The 24,258-nt window shown below is 42.4% G+C and overlaps 4 protein-coding genes across 8 annotated transcripts; 2 read left to right on the forward strand and 2 right to left on the reverse strand.

The window, feature by feature from the left end:
- Positions 1-3,189: 3,189 nt before the first annotated feature.
- Positions 3,190-4,835, reverse strand: LOC117136895 (cilia- and flagella-associated protein 53). The gene is made up of 4 exons (XM_033298009.1): positions 4,534-4,835; positions 4,173-4,475; positions 3,828-4,050; positions 3,190-3,754 (listed from the first exon to the last, which is right to left on the reverse strand). Exons 1-4 carry the CDS (start codon positions 4,827-4,829, stop codon positions 3,596-3,598), a joined length of 981 nt encoding a protein of 326 aa, XP_033153900.1. The 5' UTR covers positions 4,830-4,835; the 3' UTR covers positions 3,190-3,595.
- A 429-nt stretch (positions 4,836-5,264) lies between these two features.
- LOC117137386 (protein preli-like) lies at positions 5,265-7,239 on the forward strand. 3 transcript variants are annotated; one of them, XM_033298801.1, is made up of 4 exons: positions 5,265-5,461; positions 5,524-5,655; positions 5,734-6,110; positions 6,424-7,239. In XM_033298801.1, the coding sequence occupies exons 3-4, from the start codon at positions 5,796-5,798 to the stop codon at positions 6,817-6,819; spliced, it is 711 nt and encodes a 236-aa protein (XP_033154692.1). In that variant the 5' UTR covers positions 5,265-5,461; positions 5,524-5,655; positions 5,734-5,795; the 3' UTR covers positions 6,820-7,239. The 3 variants fall into 3 exon arrangements, with proteins under 3 accessions (XP_033154692.1, XP_033154693.1, XP_033154691.1); XM_033298802.1 differs by having other exon boundaries at positions 5,527-5,655; XM_033298800.1 differs by having other exon boundaries at positions 5,265-5,655.
- Positions 7,240-8,403: 1,164 nt separating this feature from the next.
- On the forward strand, positions 8,404-15,842 carry LOC117137929 (pyruvate dehydrogenase (acetyl-transferring) kinase, mitochondrial). Of its 2 annotated transcripts, none has more exons than XM_033299680.1 (6): positions 8,404-8,527; positions 13,179-13,386; positions 13,443-13,633; positions 13,698-14,272; positions 14,338-14,436; positions 15,539-15,842. In XM_033299680.1, the coding sequence occupies exons 1-6, from the start codon at positions 8,404-8,406 to the stop codon at positions 15,608-15,610; spliced, it is 1,269 nt and encodes a 422-aa protein (XP_033155571.1). In that variant the 3' UTR covers positions 15,611-15,842. The 2 variants fall into 2 exon arrangements, with proteins under 2 accessions (XP_033155571.1, XP_033155572.1); XM_033299681.1 differs by lacking the exon at positions 15,539-15,842 and adding an exon at positions 15,392-15,520.
- Positions 15,843-15,939: 97 nt separating this feature from the next.
- Positions 15,940-22,905, reverse strand: LOC117137927 (PTB domain-containing adapter protein ced-6). 2 transcript variants are annotated; one of them, XM_033299678.1, is made up of 7 exons: positions 22,512-22,905; positions 18,639-18,951; positions 17,547-17,983; positions 17,237-17,478; positions 16,772-17,179; positions 16,580-16,710; positions 15,940-16,520 (listed from the first exon to the last, which is right to left on the reverse strand). In XM_033299678.1, the coding sequence occupies exons 2-7, from the start codon at positions 18,912-18,914 to the stop codon at positions 16,461-16,463; spliced, it is 1,554 nt and encodes a 517-aa protein (XP_033155569.1). In that variant the 5' UTR covers positions 18,915-18,951; positions 22,512-22,905; the 3' UTR covers positions 15,940-16,460. The 2 variants fall into 2 exon arrangements, with proteins under 2 accessions (XP_033155569.1, XP_033155570.1); XM_033299679.1 differs by lacking the exon at positions 22,512-22,905 and adding an exon at positions 22,022-22,149.
- Positions 22,906-24,258: the final 1,353 nt, after the last annotated feature.

The following is a 24,258-nucleotide window of genomic DNA, read 5'->3' on the forward strand; positions in this document are numbered from 1 at the left end:
GTCAATGGCTTCAAGTTTATGACGAAATCTCTATGGGAATAGCTATTCAGAGGAAAGCAGATGCACAAAATGCAAACCGGTCATGAGGGGGGGAAAGGGAAAAGGGGGTGGCTCATAGTTTCTGCCTATGACAATGGCCAGCGGGTTGGCAATTTTCGACAGTCTGTACTGTAATGGAAATTGGCCAGCAAATTTCAGGCGCGAAATCCATTTGAAGGCATGAAAATTGCAACAATACCGTGGAACAAAAAGGTAAATCGCACCTTTTTACAAGGGGAAAGAGGGGGTTTTTTTATAAAAGAATTATTGCATGCGCCACAGCTTGATACCCTGCAAACTGGCACTCTGGTGGAGTTTTACTAGCAGTCATATAAGTAACCAATCGAATATATAATATATATTTATATATTTCCTATGACACATATAACAAACGTGGCGCCTTGTTCGCCAACATTTACACAATTAATCATTATACCTAATATTTAAAGAATTTCCTAACAAATTCTTAGTGATTCATGCATGCGATGTGCCATAAAAATGTTGTAAATTTCGTATTTAAAACCAGATAGTCAATCAATGTTGTTTTGGAACTTAGACTTCTTTATGCTTAGCCAAATTTTATCACTGGTGACTATATGATAATTGTTTAGATTTCGACTCATATAGAAATAAAATAAATTAGTGAAGAACAAAAGACTTTTCTTTTTAAGATGAGATACGTTTTTTCTATAGATTAAATGTTCTCTATTCACCATGAACCACATGGTTATGAACAACAATAGGGTAACAGTAAGTTCGATTCTTCGTTGCATTTATCCTACTTGTTCTAGGTGCAACATTATTTTCCGCGTCGCTGGCGGGCAGAGGCCACAATTCATGGCTGCAACATAGGCGTTAAATTTGTCCGGCACGTACAGCACGATAGGGACAAAGGAGGCGTGGCAGGAGGTATCTGAAGCCACAGGACGTGGGCCGGCGTGGGCATTTCAATCAGTGCTTGACCGCAGCCTTTTGTCCCGGTTTCCCTATATGCACTACGTGCAACACGTGCAACCTCACAATGGGAGGGCCATGCAACCTGGATCAACGGGTCGACATGTCCTGCTCGCCCACATAGCCGCCAATTGTTTGGCCAACTTGCCGTCCTGGGTTTTCCCTTTTTGCCATTTTTCCTGCCGCTGGAGGCGTTGGCAATTAGCGTTGGCTCTAAACGCTTATTAATGAGTACGAGTCGAGCTTCGGGCCTCGAGTTGGTATCTATAAATCTTGTAGATGGCCGGATAAAACTGGAGTTAAGTTTAGCCAGGAGGCGTTACGGAGGGCATCAGATTTATGCGGATATTAGGAAATGCTCGTTACCTGGGCAACTCCTCCCCATTATTTCCTGCTCCGATGCCTGTTAACTAATGTTGCAGCATTGTTCCTGAGATATTTCCATTTGAATGCATTTTCCCCCGGCGCATTTGGCAAACGTTGTCACGATTGTAAGTGTCACATAAATAACCCAGACTGAGCCACCCCTTTCGCAGCTAATGACATGCCGTGAGGAATCGCAGCAGGAGGATTCTGCCAGGCCATGGCGACTTTGACACCTCTCTTTGAAAATGCGCCGCCCGGCTTGTCCAGGTTCCACGTTTCCTACTCGGTTCACTTGGTTCTCAGGCTTGGCTGGAGCTAGATTTGAAGTCGAAACTGCGTGATGCATGGGATCGTGTTGTGCAACTGGACAGGCTGCATGGAGGGACGCGGGGTGGCTACCTATGTGCATACCTATGCATTGAAAACAGTCGCATCCATACTAGTCCCATCAATAATTATGCTACACAAGTGACTATATCTGACTTAGGAATGATGAGCTCATTAAGTGAGTTTGAACAGATACTTGTTTCGAGTTTAATTCATTCATTTGTTGTGAATACAAACTCGTTTGTTTTATATTTATCATTTGTATTATATCCAAAAAGCAAATCAAACAAAACTTGATTAGGAAGACAAGAAGAGAGCACGCTATAGTAGAGTTAACCCAATAATTAGAATAATTATTCTAGTGTCTTTGGTTAACCGACTATCAGATACCCATTACTCAGCTAGTTGGAGTGCGGTTTCTCTATAGAGTCGGAAACGCTCTTCCTTTTTAATGCTGTGTTCTATTCAATATGTTCTATTGAAATATTCATTTTAAATACTGAGATATAAAGATATCTTTTGTTTGATAACATGTATCTATTAGTTTTCACATTAATATCAGGTGTGCTTGTAATTCCGCCAGCTTATTAAGATGAAGAGTCCTCATGACTTTACGAAACCATCAATCAATCTTCTTAAGGAAAGTTGTAAATTTGTTTAACTTCCGAAACTAAAGTAATAAATACAATAAATCAAACATTTGGTAATCCATTTTTCCCCAGTGCATCCGCAGAGTACTTCACATGGTTGTTTGGACAGTAAACATGAGTCTGGCTTATTATAAATAAACAAGCCATGTATGCCAGGAGTGGATGAGCACAGATTACCCCGATGAGCCTAATCCCACCGAAATTGCTTATCAACTGCGGACAAACGAACGAGCACTCATCAGCCAAATGAGCCGTTGTTGGCCATTTGGCCAAGTGCATTGCAATGGAAATTGCAGTGGCAATTTGCTAGTCGCTCCCCGCAAAATCTCTGCCCCGCACTCGTTTTAATTGAATAAACACAGCGGTTAGTGTGTTTACATATTGAGTGCATCAGCAGCAGTTGCAACATGCGGCGTGCAACGTGCAACAATTGCAGCTGCTGCCGGCGACATGGCCAGCGATCAACTCTAATTAGCGGCAACCAGTTGAGGAGACAAGCGCTGCGAACGGCGGAAGCGGTCAATTATAAAAAAACCCATGGAAGCGGAGGATGACGGAGTGGTGTCCCAGTCCAAATGGTTCCAAGTCCTGTCCAAGTGTCAGAAATATTGTCAAAGTCGCTGCTCGAGCCACACTTACAAGCTTTATCGTTCATACAGTCCAACTTCTATAGTTTACAAATGCAAATTCCTTAACTTCATAAACTGAAAAATGTGGCAAGCTATATTTTTGATAGTGTTAAGCTTACAAGTTTCGTTTGATTTGTCAAAACTATATTTTTATGCGAAAAATCTACTTTATGCAACTATTGGTTTGTCTAAGATAATAGCGAAAATGAATGAATTTTGGGAAAAGTTGTCGACAAGCCACTTAAAATTGAAAATAAGCATTTCGAAATATTTCAGTTAACTTAAGAAGATTGATTAATATAGTGCTTATAAATTTTGAATTTCGAAAGAGGGTGGTTCGCATTACAATAGCTTGACTGTACTGGCATTTCGCATTTGCATATGGGCCCGCTGGCGGCTGACCAAGTTGGTAGTTGGGGTGAGCTGGTCAGCTTCCCTGGTGACGTTGATGGTGGGCATTATCACTGGTTTTATGCCGCCCGTGCGTGATAGGCTTTTCCTTATCGCCGCCATCGTCTGATTTATATCAGCCGTAAATATAATTGCCATATGGTATCCAAATGTGAGGCGTGACATGAGTGCGTGCCCATCGATCGATCGATGGCGATGACGATGTGTCCACCACTGGTACTAGCGCACTTCCTTGCCGTACGGCTGTTTCGGCTGCTGGCCGAGCACACACCCAGTGCCCAGGTATTTCCGATCCCGCGCCAGATCCTCTTCCCTGCGAGCGGCCCGCTCCGCAGCCGTGTGCGTCATGTACTGCTGATGCCAATCGCGATTGTGGGTCTGGAGCAAAGCAAAGGGGTTGGGTTGGCATTGTGACTGAGTGGAAAGGCAGTTGGGGAGCAAGCGAACTCACCCTGGCGCAACGCTTCTCCATGAGCTCCTCGTAAATCTGGCGGTCTTCGAGAATGTTGTAGCCCACATCCTCACGGATATTGGCCTGTGCTTGCCGGGCGCTGATGGTGAGATTCCGTTGGATCTGATCCTGCAGGTCAGTGAGCTGCTGGCGTCGTTTATCTCTCAGCTTCTTCAGATCTTGTTGTTTCTTGAGCACATCCATTTCGGCAGCTAGTTCCAGGCTAAGAAAGGTAGTTGGTTGGATTATGAAATTTGTAAATACGAATGTGAGAAATCTTATTAAAACATAATCCACTCGATTAGTATGTTAACTAACTAAATCTGTAGGGAGCCTTGTACTTACGCCTGGGAACATTCCCGCTGGTCTGCTAACACCTCCTTGGCGAACTGGGCCTTCTGCTCCCGATCAGTGTCCAGATTGTGGGCTTGGCACCTGTTCTCAATCAAGTGGCGCAGTTTCAGCTCATACTGCTCCTGCTGGGCCTTACTTTCGTCCAATCTCTGCCAGACGCGCTGCCAAAGAATCTCCACACAGGCCTGGCGGCGTTTGAGCTCCTTTTTCTCCTCGATTTGATGGAGTTGAGCTTGCTTGGACTCCAACAGGATCTCCTTGGTTAGCATGTGACGATGGGCCTCGGAGTTCTCACTGAAAGTGGAGTTATTTCAGATAGGGTATGCCCTGAAGTTCTACACTGAAGACCTACATCTCCCTTTGCTGCTTCTTTACTTTGATCAGTTCCAGTTCGGCCTCCTCCCGCTTCAGCCGCTCCATTTCGATCCACTCGTGTCGCTTCCGATCCGCTTCATCCGCCTGCTCCTGCAGCAATTCTGCAATCTGCTCATCCGCCTCCAAGGCCTCCTTTTGGAGGAGAAGACAGAGGTTCCAACGCCGGTTGTCCACATCCGCGTGCCATTCGCGCATCTTTTGCGCCACCTGGAAACCTATTTGAGATTTTAGATTGCGCCTATCGGTTCGTGTTAGAAATTCCACAACATCCATTTTTTGAGCTTCTTTATTCTAATTGTACTAATTGTACTCTAAGTGAACTTTTGATTGTTTTCTGGTATCCAAGCACTGCACAATTCAAAAATTCCCATGACAACTATTTATTAATTAATATTATAAATTTTTAGTCAAATATATTGAACTACATCTTTGTTAATAGTATTTTATTTTTCGAAATTTAAATAATGAAATATTGAATTTAAACTAGCTATGACCCAACTTTCAATAAGTTAATACTTTATTGGTTTAAGGTAGTATATTTAGTAGTAAAATACAATGAACGTATAATTTAAGTTATTTAAAGAACATTTGTCATATTTGTCAATAAATATTGAAAGCTAAATATTGAAATTAAAAAAAAAAACGTGTTGGCGCAAAATCAAACAAAAAATACTAGTTGGTTGGGAAAATGCAAATTTTGGTATTATTGGCACGCGCACCATCTGGCAACTCTGCGACCAGATGTTTCCGGATGGCCTTTGAACAGGCGTAAATTGGACCCAAATTGGCAGCAAACCCTTTAAAAGCAAGCAATGAAACCGTGGACAGCCAGAAGAAGGGGGCACTGAAGGTCTAGGCAAAGCAGGAACCGAGGGATATCGCCAGCAAATTGCCAGAGATCGGAGGTAACGAACCCGAAGCACCCTGTGCCGGAGTTTGTGACGCAATTACACAACTAAATTCTTAGTAGGCTCCCAAAGTCGGGGCAACAACAAGCTGCTAGGTGAATCAACGTGTGCCAGCTAATTGGTGCCACTCACACTGCACTCTGGAGCTCTAAAACCGAAAGAGACCCCCGCTCTTGGACCCTCTCGCAAAGGTACGTCCATCGATTCGGCGATCTATTTTTAGCCGGAAACATGCGATTGCAATTGATGATTATCGGTTTACTTTTCAGATCAGGGACACGGCGGCTTTCACTTTCGAACACATCGGCGAGTTCATTGGTCCACCTTCAACATGGTCGTGGCAGCATCCACCTGCCGCACGGAGACAGTCTTCGATTACAGCTGGATGAACGTGGTGGTCGCCTACTGGAACCGCTACCCGAATCCCTCCAGCACCCACGTCCTCACCGAGGACACCATTCAGCGTGAGGTGCGCGATGGCAAGCTCTTCTCGCGACGGCTGCTGTCCAAGACGAATCCGGTGCCCAAGTGGGGAGCCCGCTTCTACAACAATGTGCCGGTCAAGATTGTTGAGGACTCCGTGCTGGACCCGGTCAAAAAGACATTCACCACATTCACCAGGAACCTGGGAATGACCAAGATAATGGCAAGTTATCGCTTACCTACTACGATTGCTTTCAATTTAAAGAAATATCTAGAAGAATTCAGCCGCTAGCTGTTGGGCATGACCGAAATACCGGCACAATACGAAAGCATAAGTTACCTAACAGATCGATGGTCAATGCTGTGGCCTTGTTTATTATATTTAACCCATGAAACGTACATATACTGAACATCGGGATCCGGTTAAGATTATACTTCGATTTCTTTAACTCCACTCCACACTTTAGAGTGTTAAATATGTTACTTAATCTTTTCAAGTTTAATCCTTATTAATGATCCTTGTTTTTTTCTTTTAGAAAGTTGATGAAATCGTCGTCTACAGCGAGCAGAAGGACGGCAGTACTCTGGCCGTGCGAAGAGCATACATCAGTTCGCAGGTGTTCGGATTCTCGCGGGCCATTCGCGCCTTCGGCATCGAACGGTTTAAGGCCAACGGCAACAAGGCCTCCAATGGATTCAACTACGTGCTGCGGCGCATGTTTCCGGACAGCTTGGTGGGTGGAGGACATCATCAGCACGTGGTGACGACGACTTCGCCAGCTGGAGAACTTCCTGCAACGACCACCACCGTATCCACAACAAACGGCAGTCTCAACAACCAAGGAACTCTCAAGAGCGCCGCAAAAGTGGGCTACGAGTTCTTCAAGAGTCATGCCTCCAAGATTGCGCAACTGTTTTCTGTCAAGAACTGAGGGACTTATAGCCTGAACTTTTTAAAATAGATGTCGAGTGGGATCGAAGATTCTAGTCCTTTCGGCTCCGGGATTTAAAGAGTTTGTGGATTTGACCAGGACGGAATTAGAATGACGGGCGGAGGAGTCGTGTCGCCGGCTGTTTTTAAACATTTATTCCAAAGCAAATCCAACCTCATACTTTGCTGCATTTCATTCCGTGTGTGCGCGAATCAAGCGGCTGATCTGAACGGAGACACAATTTGCTGAACACATTTCCTGCATGCTACAAAATTCTATTATTTATCGTTACTTATTTGCACTATTATTATGTACCATTCTGTTAGGTCAAGAGCAGGAAACGAAAAGCCGTGTCAAAATTGGTATTGCTATGTAATATGTTGTATATTTTTATCAAAATATAAGAAACAAACACTTGTAGTTCTTAAAAGTGTAATAATTAAAATAAACTTAGTTTGTTAGAGAATTACGGAGTTTTTCTTTGAACTGGGTCTAGTCATTAAAGAATTTATGTTTATAGAACAGAATTATAGAATTTATATTATTTATGTATCTATTTTTTTTTTTTTTTTTTTAATTGTTATGGGTGGGTACTTTTTTTAGTAAAGCTTGTTTTTATTGAATAGGTATTATTATTCGGTTTTCAATGTTTACTATTTCAGTTCATACATTTTTATATTTTTCAATTGGTTTTAAAATATTTCCCGGCAAATATTCGTTACAACCAAGGCTGCCACACTTTGAACAGAAGTCAGCTGGCCCGGGGCTGTCGAAACCGTGACACAATTCCGACGCTTTCCAACACTCCAGCTCTGCCCACGCAAAAGCGCTCGCAGCTTTTAGGTAAAATTGGCGTTCTTTCGAACATTGGAGAATCCAGAGCCATCTGGAGTCGCATTCTCAATCCGAATTCCCAACCGTTCGCGTCGAAGTCGCGCAAAAACAAACAACTGCGAGTATAGTTAATCGCACGAAGAACTGCAGCTGAAATCGCGAGACAAAAGTGCACAAAAGACACAGCGAAGCAAATACCGTACAAATCAGCTACGTTTATGGCGCACCAGGAGAAGAAGAAGAATCTGCGCCCCGTCGCCCCCGCCTTACAAAACAAAAACAACAACAACGAGGAGCAAAGCTAACACAAAGAAGATATATACAATAAAATATATATTTTTGGTACCGCTTTTATATGGTTAAAACTAATCAGAACGCTCCATTGATTTATTGAGCGCACACTGCCAGAGTTTTCGAGTTTTTCAAGACGTTGCCAGCTGTTGTTGCCGCTCTTCGTCGCACACCTCCCACCAACCCCAACCCCTCCGCCCCGCCTCCTGGCTACGAAGAAAGCGAGAGCGCGGTCAACGTCCTGCGAAGAGAGTGAGAAGAGCAGCGAGAGCGCGATAAAAGCGAAGGTGAGCGAAAGGACACCGGCAGCCGCTTCATCTTCCTCTTCTTCCCTCTCACCGCAATTCAACAATAATTTAAAGTGGCAAACAAAGTTGTTGAAGATAAAGGCGCAGCGAAAGCAACCGGCAAACGTAATCAGCACCCAAATCCCCCGCGAACCAGAAAAATATAGCCAACATGCGCCTGTTTCCAGTCCGATTCTCAGCCGCCTCCTCGTCGATGGCGAGTTTGGCCAAAATGCTCGACTTTTACTCGGGCTTCAACCCCTCGCCCCTCTCGATAAAGCAGTTCATGGACTTTGGTGAGTAACTGGGCCTAAGATTCTTGAACCCAAGGTGTTCTATACATTTATACATATATATTTCAACGATCTTATCTAAGTGCTGTTGAGTAATCGTACAAGTTGATTTGGCTTAGGATCTTTGATGTTATAGAGATTGCCAATAGAATTTGCTTCTATGGAAAGTTTGATTCTCACTTTGTTTTGATTTGCCTCCAAAAGCTATAAAAACACTTGAGTTGTTCGCTTCGAAAATGGATTAAAAATTTAATTGTTTACGATTGATTTTTAATATATTTTTCAAAAGTGAATGTTATATTTCTCTAGAATGTATGTTATGTTATGTTTTGGGAAATATAAACTCACTTTTTACTTCCCTTTGCTTTTTATTATTCGATATATGTTGCATAACCAGATGACATAGAAAAAGCCATAGGCAGACCTTTTATGTAGAGATTAACATTTTCATGTTGTCTAAAGTTTCGTTTATAGTTTAGAATAAACTGCGCAAATATCCCGTTATCTAATAGCCAATTTCGTTCCATTGAATTGTCAATTAAGCATTTGCATCTACATATATTATTTTGTCGACTGCGCGCTAGACAGAGAGGCAGACACAGACAGGCAGTATAAACAATTGAATGCTCAGTTCAATTCAGCTTAGCTTTGGCTTTTCCTCGAACCCACCCCCTTGCCTTCTATTTCATTTTCAATCCGCTTCCCAGCCAACCGCCTGTTGCTAAAACGGAAGTCAGAATAGCTCAACTTGTTTATGAGATGGCCATGTTTTAGAATTCATAAACAAGTTTCGTCAATGGAAATGAAACACGAGAATGGGGACGCGAGCAAGGCGCCTTTTTTCCGCCCACACTTCATTGAGCGCCAACAGCCGGCACGTGGCCTTCAATGACGTTTCAATGTCAACCCAACACCCCCTACAACCCAACCTCCGAAATCCCAGGGCTTCAACCTGCCCCAATAAAAGAACACGCAATCCTCGAATCGAGTGGCTCCTGTCCCCAGAGAAGTCAAACTTGGTTTGCAGTGTATTTTCTAAAAGTTGCATTATATCTAGATAAACGTAAATGGCAGTCTTTAGATACTGTTTCCACATAACCTTTTAATTTCAGACCTGCTCTAGTCGAAAATCAATTTTTTGCTGTGCAACCAGCAGACTCGAGTGCTAACTTCTAGGGCATTCTCGTTGAAAAACTGGCATGCGACGTGAGCAGAAATAAAAGCCAGGCCAAGTAGCTCGGCTGGAAGAGGAGGAAAATGTGGAAAAGGTTGGCCTCCGGAGGCTGAGCTATTATCATCTAAATTTAGACCAAAACAACAGGCTTTGCTTGCGACTGTTTTCTATCCCTTTAAGACCACTTGTGCTGAGCTTTTTCCTGTTTTTTTTTTTTAGTTAGTCAGTCAGTCTGGTATGGGTTCATTTATGGGCTACAAAACAGCGGAATTAGTTTACAAGCCTTTATGGCCATCCAATAGGCCAGCACCCCTCGGGGAAGGTGACCAAATAAATAGCTAATATATACCTGCCTATACTTGAACTTTGATGTCGGTCTGTAGATAAGGCTGCTTTGCGCGCTTGTTTTGTCCCCAACTGTACCCGGCACTTAATTGTGTTTTTCTGCCGTTTGTGGGGGTCCATAAACTTGGAGTAATTATGCTTATATCTATAGAATGTGGCTTGTTATTGGTTCGGTGTTATTCATATATTGTTATTATAATGCCATGCACCCGAGTTTATGATGATTCAGGTTAACCATCGATTAGCGCTTCGTGGGCTAAGTGAGTGGGGGTGTAAGAACTGGAAAGTGGGTTCTAAAATTCGCGCCTCAGTGACGAGCCTCGTTTTTTATACAGTCTAGTCTTTCATATATTTCGAGGGCGTCTACTCAGGCTATATTGTTTATGCGAAATTCACAATATTTGTGCCTTATATCCGAAGGCCAAGAATTCATATCAATGGAAAATATAAAATACTTATGGCATATATAGGGAGTCCAATTTGGAACCTCATCATGGTTGATCATGTGCCAATTCTCCGCGCGACAAAGAGCAACAATTATATCTGTGGCAATACGCGGGGAGGAAAATTGAAAACACAGCGTCAGACAATTCCAAAGTTTATTGTATAATGGATGCATTGCGATGGATCAGATCACTGTGACCATTTCGGGCAAAGTCCAGGATGCTGTCACCTCATTTCGCCCACAATTCGGGCCTGAACTTTGGAACCGCTTTAGGATAAAAAAAAGGCAGAAACGCGCACGTCAACACTTGGCCAAAATAAAAACAGAAACCGAAACAGAATGGCCAGAAGAAGAGTGAGCACCCCGGCGATAATAATAATAAAGACGTAGTCGTAGTCACACGCGCCGTATTTTTGTATTTCTGTCACAGGGCGAATGTGAGTCAAATATACATAATAGTATTCGAAAGACTTTCACGCAAATTTTCCAACGATTTGGGGGCCAATGGGTGGTGGTGGGCTGATGCAACTCAAGAGTCAAATTGCTGTGCTCCCAAACCAACAGAACAGCTGTTTTACAAAAAAGGGGATGGTCATGGTTTGGAGGAGGGGCTCGCAGTGACGTCAGTTGGTCTAAAGATAGATGCATATGCGATATTCCACCCATTCTAATGTAATTGCATGGTGGTGGCACTGAGTGGACGATTGAGTCGTTTTCAGAAATTGGATTTCTTTGCGCCTTTGCTCAGCTGATTGCGTGCCATGCGTTGTAAATTATTGAATGCGCCATTAACGACCAAATTAGCCTGTATCGCCAATTGAGCGGCTCACACTGATAATGAGGATGGAATTGAAACCGCAGCTCATTGTCGATTCTGAGCTCCAGTAATGAATTCGTGCGGTGGCCAGTTTTCAATTTCACTGCTAGAACACGCAACAGTTTTTCGCCAACTAGCAGCTAAGTTCTGGTTACATAACACCCATTGAATACTTTAGTTCATCGTTTATTTTTTTTTTTTTCGAAACCTGTTGGGGCACACAAATTTGTAGTATGCGAAAGCGTACAAGGGTTAATAGCTTGCCAAATACACAGCACGTAGTTATTAACTATTCAATGCTATTGATTATTAAGAAAATAATAACCAAATGGCACCAAATCAAAATGATATATGAAGAGCGCTTACTTAGCACACTTCCAATCTTTAATCCTCTTAACCCGACTTCCTTTTTTATAGCGGGCAATTATCTAAATGCATAAGGCACTTATGATTAGGACACTTAACGCCACTGCGAATTTATCGCCGATGAAAGCGAGGGTGCGACTTATCACTATCAGCCAAGAGCAATGCATCAAAGTCTAAATACATATTGTGGAGTGCCAGACGATCCGATCGAGTCTGGAGGTTTCTTTGCTCTGTTTTCCACTACACTACAGTCAAAACAAGTGAATACACTGAGCGAGAGAGATAGGGCGTAGAGCGGTTCCAAAATGGCAAACAAGTAAACAAAAACAAAGCGTTAAAAGCTCTGTTTTGAGGTCACCTGCGCCGCCGCCCCAGCTTTTGGGGGGCGGAGCGGGCAGAAGGGAGCGCGTGTGTGTTGGGGCGAATGCCGCACCCCCTCCCTAGCTAGCACATTTTGATATCTGTATCTGTATCTCGGAACGGAGATCTCTCGCGTTTGCGATCGCTTTCTGGCATGTTCTTGAAAACAATATCATCAGGCTATCGCCTCTCTTTCCGCATTTATGTTCGTCTTTATAACTCGTTTTATTGATTCTGTTTTGTTTGGCCAATTCGTTACAATTGACTCATAAAGCGGTTCCAGTCCAATTTATTCGGCATAGCCACGTATATAGTATGCATATATGTATCTAGTTGCTTTTTGCGTTGTATCAGGAATCCTAATTAAGCCTGGCGAATTGTGGCCATTCGATTTTCGCGACGAGCAATTGCCGGAAAAGAAGGCGTGTCTTTGCCGGCTGGTCAAGACCCCGTCGATAAGGCGGATCCGTCGTTATCACCTCGACGGCAGTTTCTTGATTTTCTCTTTGTTACGAAACTGTTGACTCGCGACAAACAACAAACAGTAAAAAATACCCAAGCACATACATACACTAAGAGAATCGGAAGCAAATACAAAAAACCAACAAAATGACAACACAACACAAAGGCAAATTCAAAAGCCTGACGAGGGCAAAGTTTTCTGCGGTTGATTTATTTCGCATTTGCCAGGGAGCTCTGAACTTAGCTTGTTTATAAGAAAGTACAGGCTGTATACATACTAAGTGTAGTTATGTATTTAGCTCAAGTACTTTTGGGCTCTCTGATAATTAATCCAATTGAATTTATGTGCAGCTCAGAACTGTTTTCGTTTTTATGTACGTCAAGGCTGTTCATTCTAGCTGGTTTGTTCCTCCCCATGAGGTTTTCACTCGTGAGCTCATGATCACTGAGTGCCTAAAGCCGCATTGATAAGCTTGCGAGGAAAATATTTTAAATAATCTAGAAGCTCTGGAAAATGTACTGAATAATCTAGAACAACAAACAAACATGTAGCGATAACTCAAGCACAACGAAATGCTTTAAAGTATCTATAAAGCTGCATTTGAATAGATTGATTACTCTTGTAGTATAGCTCTCGTTTTCTTAAACGTTTTCTTAATCGTTTCTTTGTAATTTCATTTTATAGGTCAGAATGCCTGCGAGAAGAAATCTTACATATTTCTGCGCAAGGAGCTGCCTGTTCGACTGGCGAATATCATGAAGGAGATCGCCCTTCTGCCGGACAACCTGCTGCACACCAGATCCGTAAGCGAAGTTAGTTCCTGGTATGTCAAGAGTTTCGAGGATGTGCTGGTGTACGAGAAAGCAGAGCCCACCCACGACAATCTGCAAAAGTGAGTAATGCGAATTTAAGTAGATCAGCATTTCACTAATCACATTTGCCTTTCAGGTTTGTGGCCGATTTGGATCTCATTAGGAATCGGCACAACGATGTGGTGCAAACGATGGCCCAGGGTGTGATCGAAATGAAGGAGAACGAGGGCGGCCAGGTGGATGCGCCCACAGAGAGTTCCATTCAGTACTTTCTCGACAGGCTCTACATGTCTCGCATCAGCATTCGAATGCTGATAAATCAGCACAGTAAGACCAGCTCCAGATAATGCCAGTGAGCACATTACTGACCATGTCCTTTGCCTATTTAAAGCCCTTCTCTTTGGCGGAAATCCACATGCGGGTGGCCGCCACATTGGTTGCCTGGATCCCGCCTGTGATCTCTCGGATGTGGTTCGCGATGCCTACGAGAATGCGCGGTTCCTGTGCGATCAGTACTACCTGACCAGTCCGGCGCTGGAGATCCAGCAGCACAGCAGCGAGCCTGGAGACAACCTGCCCATCCGCACCGTGTACGTGCCCTCGCACCTGTACTACATGCTTTTCGAGCTCTTTAAGAACTCTATGCGTGCTGTTGTGGAGCACCATGGCCATGACAACAATGACACATTGCCCCCCTTGAAAGTAGCCATCTGCAAGGGCAAGGAGGACATCTGCGTGAAAATTTCTGACCAGGGCGGCGGCATTCCCCGCTCCCAGACCGATCAGCTCTTCAAGTATATGTACAGCACAGCGCCGCAGCCCTCGAAGTCGGATCTGCACACGGTGCCACTAGCGGGCTATGGATACGGCCTGCCGATCTCAAGGCTTTACGCCCGCTATTTCCACGGTGACATTGTGCTGCTCTCCTGCGAGGGATTCGGCACCGATGCAATCATCTATCTAAAGGTGGGTCTTTCACTCATGCACATTTTCCAACGCAAGCTAACCCAAACCAACTCCTTCCCTTGCAGGCTCTGTCCGACGAAGCAAATGAATTGCTGCCGATCTTCAACAAGACAAGCTCAAAGTTCTATCGCGCCACCGTGCCCACGGGTGACTGGTCCAATCAGGTAAAATACGCTAAAAAGAAGAAGACGAGCGCTGTCAGCCAGTAGACGTGTGAAAATGCCAAAGAGCAAAGCAAAAAAATTAAAAGATAGAATGAGATGAGATGAGTGAGAAATGAAGCGAACCGCCTGGCTGTGTAAAGAGTTTGCGCCACCCTGCACCAATTGAATTCAATCCAATCAAACCCAATCCCAGCAAGCAACCCTCATCCCGCATCCGCAACCCAGTCAAGTGAAAAGTGTTTATTTATTGTTTAATGTAATGTTAATGTTAAATACTACCTATGTTTGTATGTGCCCCAAACTCCTTAACACGTTTGATTTTCGAAAACTTTTTGAAATATTGTCATTTAACATTTGACATTCCACAAACATTTTTGCCCATTTTGGAGCGGGCTGGAGCTGTGTTTAGTTTTTGTGGGGAGCGAGTGGCGCAGCGCCCTTGGCTTTAATATTACGTTTGTAGCCATTAAATTCTATATATATATTTATATAAACTTATATACACGACAAACATTTATACTCTGAAGTAAACTGATGTTTTGAAACCTTTACGAAATTAGCTTTAATTTGTGGATTTTAATTAGGCTAAAGCCCGAACTGCATGCAATGTTATAGTACATTTATCTTTTTGAGCGCACTATTTAATTTTACTCGTTAAGTCAAACAAGTTTTAAACAAATAAACTGGAAAGTATACACCAAAACTGAACGATTTCCCTGTTTGTGTTTGATTTTTATTTGTAACAATTCAACTATTGTTTAGAATACTATATAAAGTCATTATAATTTGAAATTTTTTCCCTCACCCGAAAATTGCGAATTTCATTTAATTTTCCTCTGTTGCTTTCATTTGTTTTATTAACAGTTAAATTCCAACTTAATACCTATGGTTATTTCTATTTATTTTAAATACCTCTTTCTTTACTTATATTCTCTCCACTGATGATTTCTTTCAGAACTTTTCCAATCGTTGGCGTTATTTATATGGTTTTTTAAAGAATTCATAAGACTGCATTTGGTCCAGACGCGTTTGCAGTTCATTGGTTTTCATTTCTCGCCACACATTGTCACCATTAAGCTTTCAAAACTCTCTGATCTTCTAGAGCTCCGATATGAACGCACGCCAGTTGTCGGCCACCACACCCAAGCGCTGCGACTTTCTTCAGGACGCATGAGGGATGTGCTCCCAGCAAGTGCTACTCAGGTTAAGCAAAGAGGACTATTCAGGAAACAACTGTTGGATATTGAATCACGATATATATCACTAGCCCTAGGCAAACATTCCCAAACTGCAGCAGCAACGGAAGCAACTCATATTTGTATTCATGGCAGTTACGTGTAGTTATCGTGTTGTTATTTGAAATAAAACGGATGCATGACAACTACGGCAGTTTGTTAAAGATCAAACAGTGGAGTTTTCTTTTAGGCACTACATTTTATTCTTTACGTACACAATAATAATAGTAATAATAATATTTCTCTATATTGCATCAATAACATTAAATATTGTTCATTTTGCTTTAATTCTCCTCGTATTTCGGCTCTATACAGTAATCGATTCATTTGCTTCGGGTTATGTCTTTATAATTATTTTATACAAAATTCTCACATTCAGTTAGCATTGTTTAGCATTTTTCACATTTATCACTTGTTAACATTTTTTCTTTCGCTTTACTCGACCATTAATTAATCTATTCAACTACAGCAACAAATTGATACGTTTAAACAAAGTGCATTGCGGTTGTTTCTTGTGTTCTTTTGATCTTGACCTCAGATTATTATCATATTTGTAATTATAATAATAGTAGAATTCATAATATGCAATATAAAATCGACAAAAAATCAATGATAATAAATACAATACAATATATAAACAATAATACACATTAAATAAATCGAATTGCAATTGGATTGGAATGCATGCGAATCGGAGAAACATAGAAGGATAAACGATGAGACAAACTTTTGGAATGTCATAAAGTTCCAATCATGTTGAAGTGTGAAAATGGCCTTGGTAGCACCGCTCTACTTGCGCAGGGGATCCAAACTCTCCAGCGAGAAGTCGTCAAGGTTTAGCTGATTTTGCTTTAAAGGCATCAACGTATTAATTATGACTTACAGCAGTTAGTTTCGACAAAACTCACCTTGAAAATGGTCGGTCCATTGTTCAATTCGAAAGGATCCGAACCGAATAGATCTGTGTTGCCATTCAGGCCGTTGCCCGTTGTCACCGAGTTCAGGCGCCTGGGAGCGGCAATCTTTGGCGGAGGGGCCACTGTGAAACGAAAACGTATCATTAGTAACTTATAAGCTTGGATATGCATTTTTAGACGTACACAATGGCGGTGTTATGTTCAGCTCGCTGGAGAAGCCACTGCTGTTAATGCTGTTGTTATTGCTCGTTATCAGTAAGCTGCTGTTGTTATTTTGCAGCTTGTGGTCGTTGTTGTTGGAAAACAAATGCTGACCAAAGCTATTGGCCGGCTCGAAGCCGAACATATTGCTTATCGCACTGCGACCCGTGCTGCCGATCTCCTGCGTCTCATCCGCTCGCGGATCGAAATCACTATCGGAATCGGAGTTCAGCAGCAGCTCGTCCATCTTTTGGCTATTGCTCTTGCCGCCGATGCTGATCTGACTGGACAAATTGTTCCGCGGCGGGACAATTGGCAAGAACGAGCTAGGCGACGCTGAGTGGGTCGATGCTGTGGTGGAATTGGTGTCGATTAGCAGCTTATCATCATCTGAAATTAAGTTACGGAATTTATTTGTGAACGACAAATAGTTGAGCATCATTTTACCAAGCTTGCCGTTGCTCAGGGCTTCGCTGGCCACCTCGATTCCATTCTGGGGCTCTGTGGTGGGCGCTTCCAGGATATCCTTGATTCCCAGATTGAAGAGCAGGGCATCTAGCTCGGCCTTTGGCAATTTGGCGGAAACATCTCGCAGTCGCTCCTTGTAAACGTTTACGGTTTGCTGCAGATGATTTATCTGCTGCTGCGCCTTGCTCAGATTTGTCTTTTCGGTGCTATCCATGTACTTTCTGTTAATTAAAGCAGTCATGGCGTCAATAAAATGATGTGGCTTAAATAAAAATGCTTAATAACCCACCTGTAGGCCAAATCGAAAGCCTGACCAATGGTCAGCGTGATGTCCGAGGCCAATTTGTTTGAAATGAAGACAAAGCACTCGTGGCTCTCCTCGACTTTGGCACTACCATCGCCATTTCCGTTTGCATGGCCATTTGACGCCGGATCGCTGCCGTCCAGCGTCTTCACCGTCTTGGCAATGAAGCTAAAGAACTTCTTCACACCCTTCTCGTCCGCACAATACGAAATATTGTAGAGCGGAAACTGGTGGAGGATCTTGTGGGTGCGCGGCTCCTGGATTGCCACGCCCTTGATGCTAATGGTGATCTCAAGCTTCTTGAACTTCTCTTGGGTGCCCGTTTCCGCCTTCTTCATCTGCTGGGCAAACTGCAGCTTCCGAATGGCCTCCTTGACCACCTCAATCCCTTTGGGCTGATCCACGCTCAGGTTACCAAAGAACTGTAAAACGAAAACAACGACATTCCATTAAAAAATTGAATTTTTGTGTTTAAACTACTTTTTAAACTATTTCGTTGTAATTGCCTATTAAGGCAAAAATATTTTTCGTATGGAAAAAAATTTGTTCCATTTTACGGTCGACTTAAAACTTGAAAATTGCATTCGACTAAAACGAAGTTATTTAACTGTTGAAGGAAATAAGAATGTTAGGTATGTCAGTCATACTCAAATTTAGATTGGCGAATTATTGATATGTAACATTAAACCTGTAAATAGTACATTATTAATATTTGAATCACTAAAAGACTGATATTGGTTAATATAAAAACAAATATACAAAAATATTCTATATGAATAAATATTCCTATAATAAAACAGTTAGTGGGTAAAATGTCTATAGCCTATATTACGTATACGCAGAGAAGGCCACTAGAAATTGAAAGGGATACTCAAGTAAAGTTTATGGCGATGCTATTCAATTTAAACTGAGGTTTACGTCGAATCTGTTAAATATTTGTTTTCATTTTACTCCCTTTGGGTGTATGAGTTGTGGACGGTTTCTCGGCACCACAAAGAAGCGAAAACGACGACCATGTTTCTCGCCATGTACCGCCTATCGGGGTCGGTCGTCACAGGTGGGTTGTCCCTTGCTCACCTTGACTAGATAGACCGCGTGTCCGCTGATGAGCTGCTCCGGCGTGTGCAGCCAGTTGCGCTTGCCGTTCTTGGCCTCGCTTTTGGCATCCCCGTTGCTGTTGCTGCCAGTGCCGCCGGCACTGGTGTTGTTGCCCCCGTCGGCGGCGTCCTTGTCCTTGTCCTGCTGCTGCTGCTTGCTGCTGTTCTGCTTGTTCCAGAACTTCAGCTGGGCCATCTTGGCTGCCGCCTTGCTGCCACCAGACGTCCCGCCGCTGTTGGCTGGCTGATAAGGCATTGTTGTGGTCGGCGCCGTTTTTAAGCGTTTGAGGGAGCTGCAATGGGAATCAGAATTGGCAAATGAGCTGCGGATTGAACTTTGCCCGTCGCCGGCATTGTGTTGGGTTTTTCCTCTCGGATCCCTCGAGTATAAAATACAGTGTGCATACAAATACCAGCTGCCGCTGTACTGCTAATTATCGTTATACAACCAACTGAATCTGAATGTATTCTTTTGGCTAATTGCAAATCGTGTTCGGAGAGAGGGACAGCAAAGAATCTACAGTGCTCGATGGGGCGGCGGAGGGGGAGATCGGGATCTATGGAAGCCAATCCCATCTGCGTCATCGCAGACTCAAACCTGATTTATTTGTTGCCTTCGTCAGCTGTCGAGATCGGTGCACTTGGACCTAGACACTTTTATAAAACTATACACACCGCAGGTATACACAAAGAAAAATTAACATTCAGTATTAATTTAATCCTCTTAAACGTGTAAAAAGTAAGCGCGATTCTAGGAAGTTTAAATCACTTATTTATCAACCTTGAAATACAATTTTGGCATCTTTCCAATCTAACAAAAAAGCAAAACGAAGTTGTTTAAGAGGCACCGAAATGTGTTATTTGATTAATTGCTTTTATATTTATAGTTTAGATGGCTAAAGAGCCAGAGATCATCGGAGTAATGTTACTTCTGAGTATTAAAACAAATCACAAAAACCTCGATTGCTCCCTCTTTAACAATTTTTACTTAATTTAATTGCATTGAGGTCCCTATGGAACATTTAATATTTCGATATTATAAATGAGCTCACCAAACCAGATATTATTTGCAAGGCAATAATATTGAAATCATAATGCTACCATGAAGCCACCACCAGCTAGTAAAGTGACTGGTTTATCCATTTTCCAGACTATGGAGCTCACACATTTTGAGTGACGAAACGCACTGTACGGGTGTAGAAATGCACTCAAACAGTCGTCATTGTGCAAAGACAATAAGGCAACAGTTTCTCAGAAGTAAAACCACAAAAACGACAAAAAAAAAGATAAACCAAAATTAGAACAAAGTCGCTAAGTTGAGCTCACACCGGATCAAAGTCACACCTTGTGGACAGAGATGATGTGACGAACGGATCTTTTGTGAATTGGTTCTTTCGTGCAATTCTCACATTTCGTGCCGTCTCATAATTAAGAAAAATCTTGCAAAAAATTAATGAAGCTCTGCTGGTTTTTTGGCTCTCTTTTTCTTTGTTTGGCGCTTGCATGTGTGTATTGTACGGGTTTGATTTATTTGGAGTTGGCCAAAAAGGAGGGAAGTGCGGTGGGGAATTGGGAACGGGGGTTTCGTTAGGCAATCGCACAAAAGCGAAAGCTAAATTGGCCAAAAACGGCAAGCGACGCCGATGACGACAGCCCGGGTTATAAAATACAAAATTCGAAAATAGCACAACGCTTGGCTTTCGTAGCTAAGCATCGGAAACGAAATTCAAAAACAAAGACTCGAAGCACCCTGTGGCCCGGCAATTGTGCGCAATTACCCCAACAACTACACACATTTTTTCAAACGACGAACAAAAGATAATGTAGACAACTAAACCGCAGATATGCATATGTTTATGTACTCCGTACAAGTCTCTGTACTACGCACATACACAGATAGTACATTTAACAAAACACAGCCAAGTCGCGGAAGTAATTCTCCGCATCTTATCGCACTTAGGGATTCCGCCCCACAATCCAAGTCCATCCCGCATCATTGGGAATGCAGACTGCGTGCCAGATCTGGTCGTTTGTATATCGTCTAAATTGATATTAGCGGACAAGAGCAACTTGACACTATTTCTCTGTGGCTGTCACTTTACAGAAATTGTGCAGATAATAGACTATTTTCTTGTGTAGTATTTCGCAATTACCTTTTTAGGATGACATTTTTATATGGGTTTCTTTAGTACATATGCACATGCTTGCTATAATTTATGTATATGTTTCTTATCTATTCAAAATTTAAAATTTCTCTAATAAAAGGGATTTTACAAGATGGAAATATGTGTTTCTTTACTTTGTAACAGCACTTACGGCTTAACAATCAGCTCTTAATATACAAAGGTAGTAAACCAAATCCTTTTTTATAGTTTTTAAAAAGAAAACAGCTAGTTTTATGCTGGTGACCTAACGGCGACCTAAGCAATAAATATAAATAAGTTTCAATAATCTCCAAGATTTAGCTAGGAACAAGCCAAGCTGCCCGCCCTAATTACTGAGATTTCCAGCGACAGAGATTAGACAACGCTGTGTGTACTTACTTACACATCAGATATGCAAATGCGGTAAGAGAATGTGGTCGAGGGGGGAAAGGGGGATTGGAGGAGTGGGGGAGGAGCGAAATTTAAATTCAATTGGGCCTGCGCACTGACTGTGAAATTATTGTGAACCATTTTCGGTCCTCCATTTCCACTCTCTTTGCTGACTTGTGTTTTTCAGTTTTAGTTTTATGGCTTTATGTTGCCATGTGTTTACGGGCATTTTCTTTTCATGCTGGCCAGACACTTTCTTTGCCGTTTTGCAGTCTTTTTTTCGGGCGGCATTCAACAGGTGTTTGGCCAACACAAGGCATTGCACAAGGCTAACAAAAACAAACAAGCAAAGTAAAGCGTCGGTGTTTTTTTTTCAACTTTCATAATTAGCAGAAGCTGAAGCTGGGACACGCGGACCTTGCGTGCTTATTTGCCATTGTGCGTGACTGTTTCTCTAAGTGTACACAGAGAAAAACAGGTGAACATCTTGTTAAATCCGCAGCAAAATTTAGAGCTATACATCAGTAACATAACGCTTCTAGGAAATAGTTGTGTGGATAACACACAATGAATGAAAACCATTCATTTAAAAACCATTCGTACAAATGATCTGATCGTAAAAAACAAATCAAATTGAGCAGATGTTCTTAAATGTTTCTTTCTGTGTCCTAGTTTGGAAAGCCAATGTAATAAACACAACATGGGATTTCATTAGGCACACTGGCACACAAAACGTTAATTTCAGTTATATTGTAATTGCTTTTTGAGCACTTTTGCTTTTGCTCTTGGCTTTTTGTATCTCCTTATATTTTTCTGCACGCACGCATACCGTTACAAGTGGAAGGAGGAGTAGGAGTAGGAGCAGCAGGCACAGTCACAGGCACAACAATTCACCGCTATTTCTTGAGCGCCACGGCGCCAAACACAAACGAACGCGACGGGAGACAGCAGCGAATAGCACAACAAAAAAGCTGGGCTCCAACTTTTTCAAGTCGCTACGTTTTTATTCACTTGAGAGAGCCGGAGACTGAGAGCGCGAGCGCCGACGTGAGAGATAAACAATTGTAGAGATTAGAGCTGGAGAGCAATGGTGATTTGTAATTTTAATTTTTCAAGTGCCATTAAAATTAAACAAAGACTTTGTTTCTGCCTCTTTCCCTCATCTTCTCTAGCCGTTTCGATCTCGTATTTTCATTTTCCTCCCACTCAGCGCTCTCTGCCTTTGCTCTCCCTTTCTCTCTTGACCTGCCTTTGGCTAATGACTTTGCAGAAAATAACGTTTAAAGCGCGACTTTGGATGTGTTTAATCGCTCACTTACTTTTGCCAAACTATTTACGCCTGTTTTCACTCGTTATGCTCGTCTTGTTCGTTGATTAAAATAATTAGTGCAGTTTGTAGTATTACTTCTTATTTTTCAACTGCACGCGAGACGAAAACAAAATCACAACAACAACAACAAGAGCGGTGGGATGCTGGCGGGGAGAGTTTAAAAGACAACGGTTAGGTTTTATGTTTTCGCGCTCTCTCTCTTTTTCTCTGCTTTCAAGCTGAACTGCGCAAATTTACACGATAACACAGCAGCAACAACAACCACAAAGACAGCAACAACGACCAGCGACAACAACAACAACAGTGTGCTCTGTGGAATATCCTCTGCACCTTCACGGTCCGCTACTTCGATTTACCGATCACGCGCCCATCAACAAACTGACTGGCTTGGCAGCGATTGCCATTGCGACCAAAACACGGCTCTCCAGGCTGCGCAGTCGGCGTCGGCTCTCTCTCCGGCTTGGATGCACTTCCAGAGAGAGCAGAGGCTTCAGATGCAAAACTAGTTCTGGGACAGGAAGGTCGGCTAGGGGAAACTGGTGGACGCCCTACACCAGATGATTCATATGTTGAAGCAGTCTAAGTGGCACCATAATTTTTAGAACTAGTTGATTTTTAAAAGACACCAGGTAAATAATAATAAATAATAATACATTTAAAAATTTGACAAATAGTTTGTAAGTTATTTTCCTCGTTTGAAATTAAACATTATTTTAAGAGTTTAAGAGTATTCATTTTAATGCTTATTGCTTTTTTGAAATAGCCAAATAGAACCGAAAATTAAAGGTTTAATTTTTTAGCTAAAATATGAGGGCATTTGCACTTGAAGTCGTTGTGCCCCAGCAGAAAGACTTACCAGTTTTGTATAGGTGAGAACGTGATCGGCTGTAGTTTTCTCTTTTGCGGTTGGAGCCTCACTGCCACACAAACATATGCCCGCTTAGTAATGCCCGCATTTGTGTGTGTGTGGGTATTTCTGCTTGTTTACCTGTTGCTTTTCAATTGTTTCACATTTTGCCAGAAAAATGATTTTCCACAAATGCAAGAACATACGGCACTATCTCGAGATTCCACCGAAATGGTTTTGGCCAATTAAAATTACGGCAACAGGTGGGGCAAGTGCGCTCACCCACACACATGTAACCTGCTTGTACCTGTATGTGTGCTTGTAATCTCGACCTGACGTAAAAACAAAGGCACAGCATTGCCGTTGTTTTTGTTATAAGCCGCAGAAGACGAAGAAGCAGAAGCAGCTTCGAGAAAAATATATTTATTTTCGTAATACGTAATTTCTGGGGCTGTTTGGCCGCTTCAAATACAAATTGCAATAAAACTGGTTCCCCAAGTCGACCATATAATAATGTACCAGGATTTGATTATTGTTGTCGTTATTCGTTGTCCAATTGTTGCTTTCGACGCTGTCGTGGTGTTGTTATTGTTTGGTGGCATGCCTTGCATTTTTCTGGTACACATTTTCCTTTTCCATTTTGCCACATTTTAACTGCAGTCCCTTCCCCTTTGACCGCCCCCTTTCCCTTCACCAACCAAAATAAAACCGGCTTGACATAAAGGAGTGTGCGTGATGAGGGTATGTGTGTGTGTGGGGCCACTGCAATTGTAGTTTCAGTTTGGATGCAGGCACTGTGGAATGCAAAAGCCGTTTAGCAAAATAAATTGGCGTGAAAGCCTTAAAACCACAAATAGCTTATGGTACTTAATATTTAATAGCTGTTCGG

The sequence above is a fragment of the Drosophila mauritiana genome, chromosome 2R (genome assembly GCF_004382145.1).
Source record: "Drosophila mauritiana strain mau12 chromosome 2R, ASM438214v1, whole genome shotgun sequence".
Taxonomy (NCBI): domain Eukaryota; kingdom Metazoa; phylum Arthropoda; class Insecta; order Diptera; family Drosophilidae; genus Drosophila; species Drosophila mauritiana.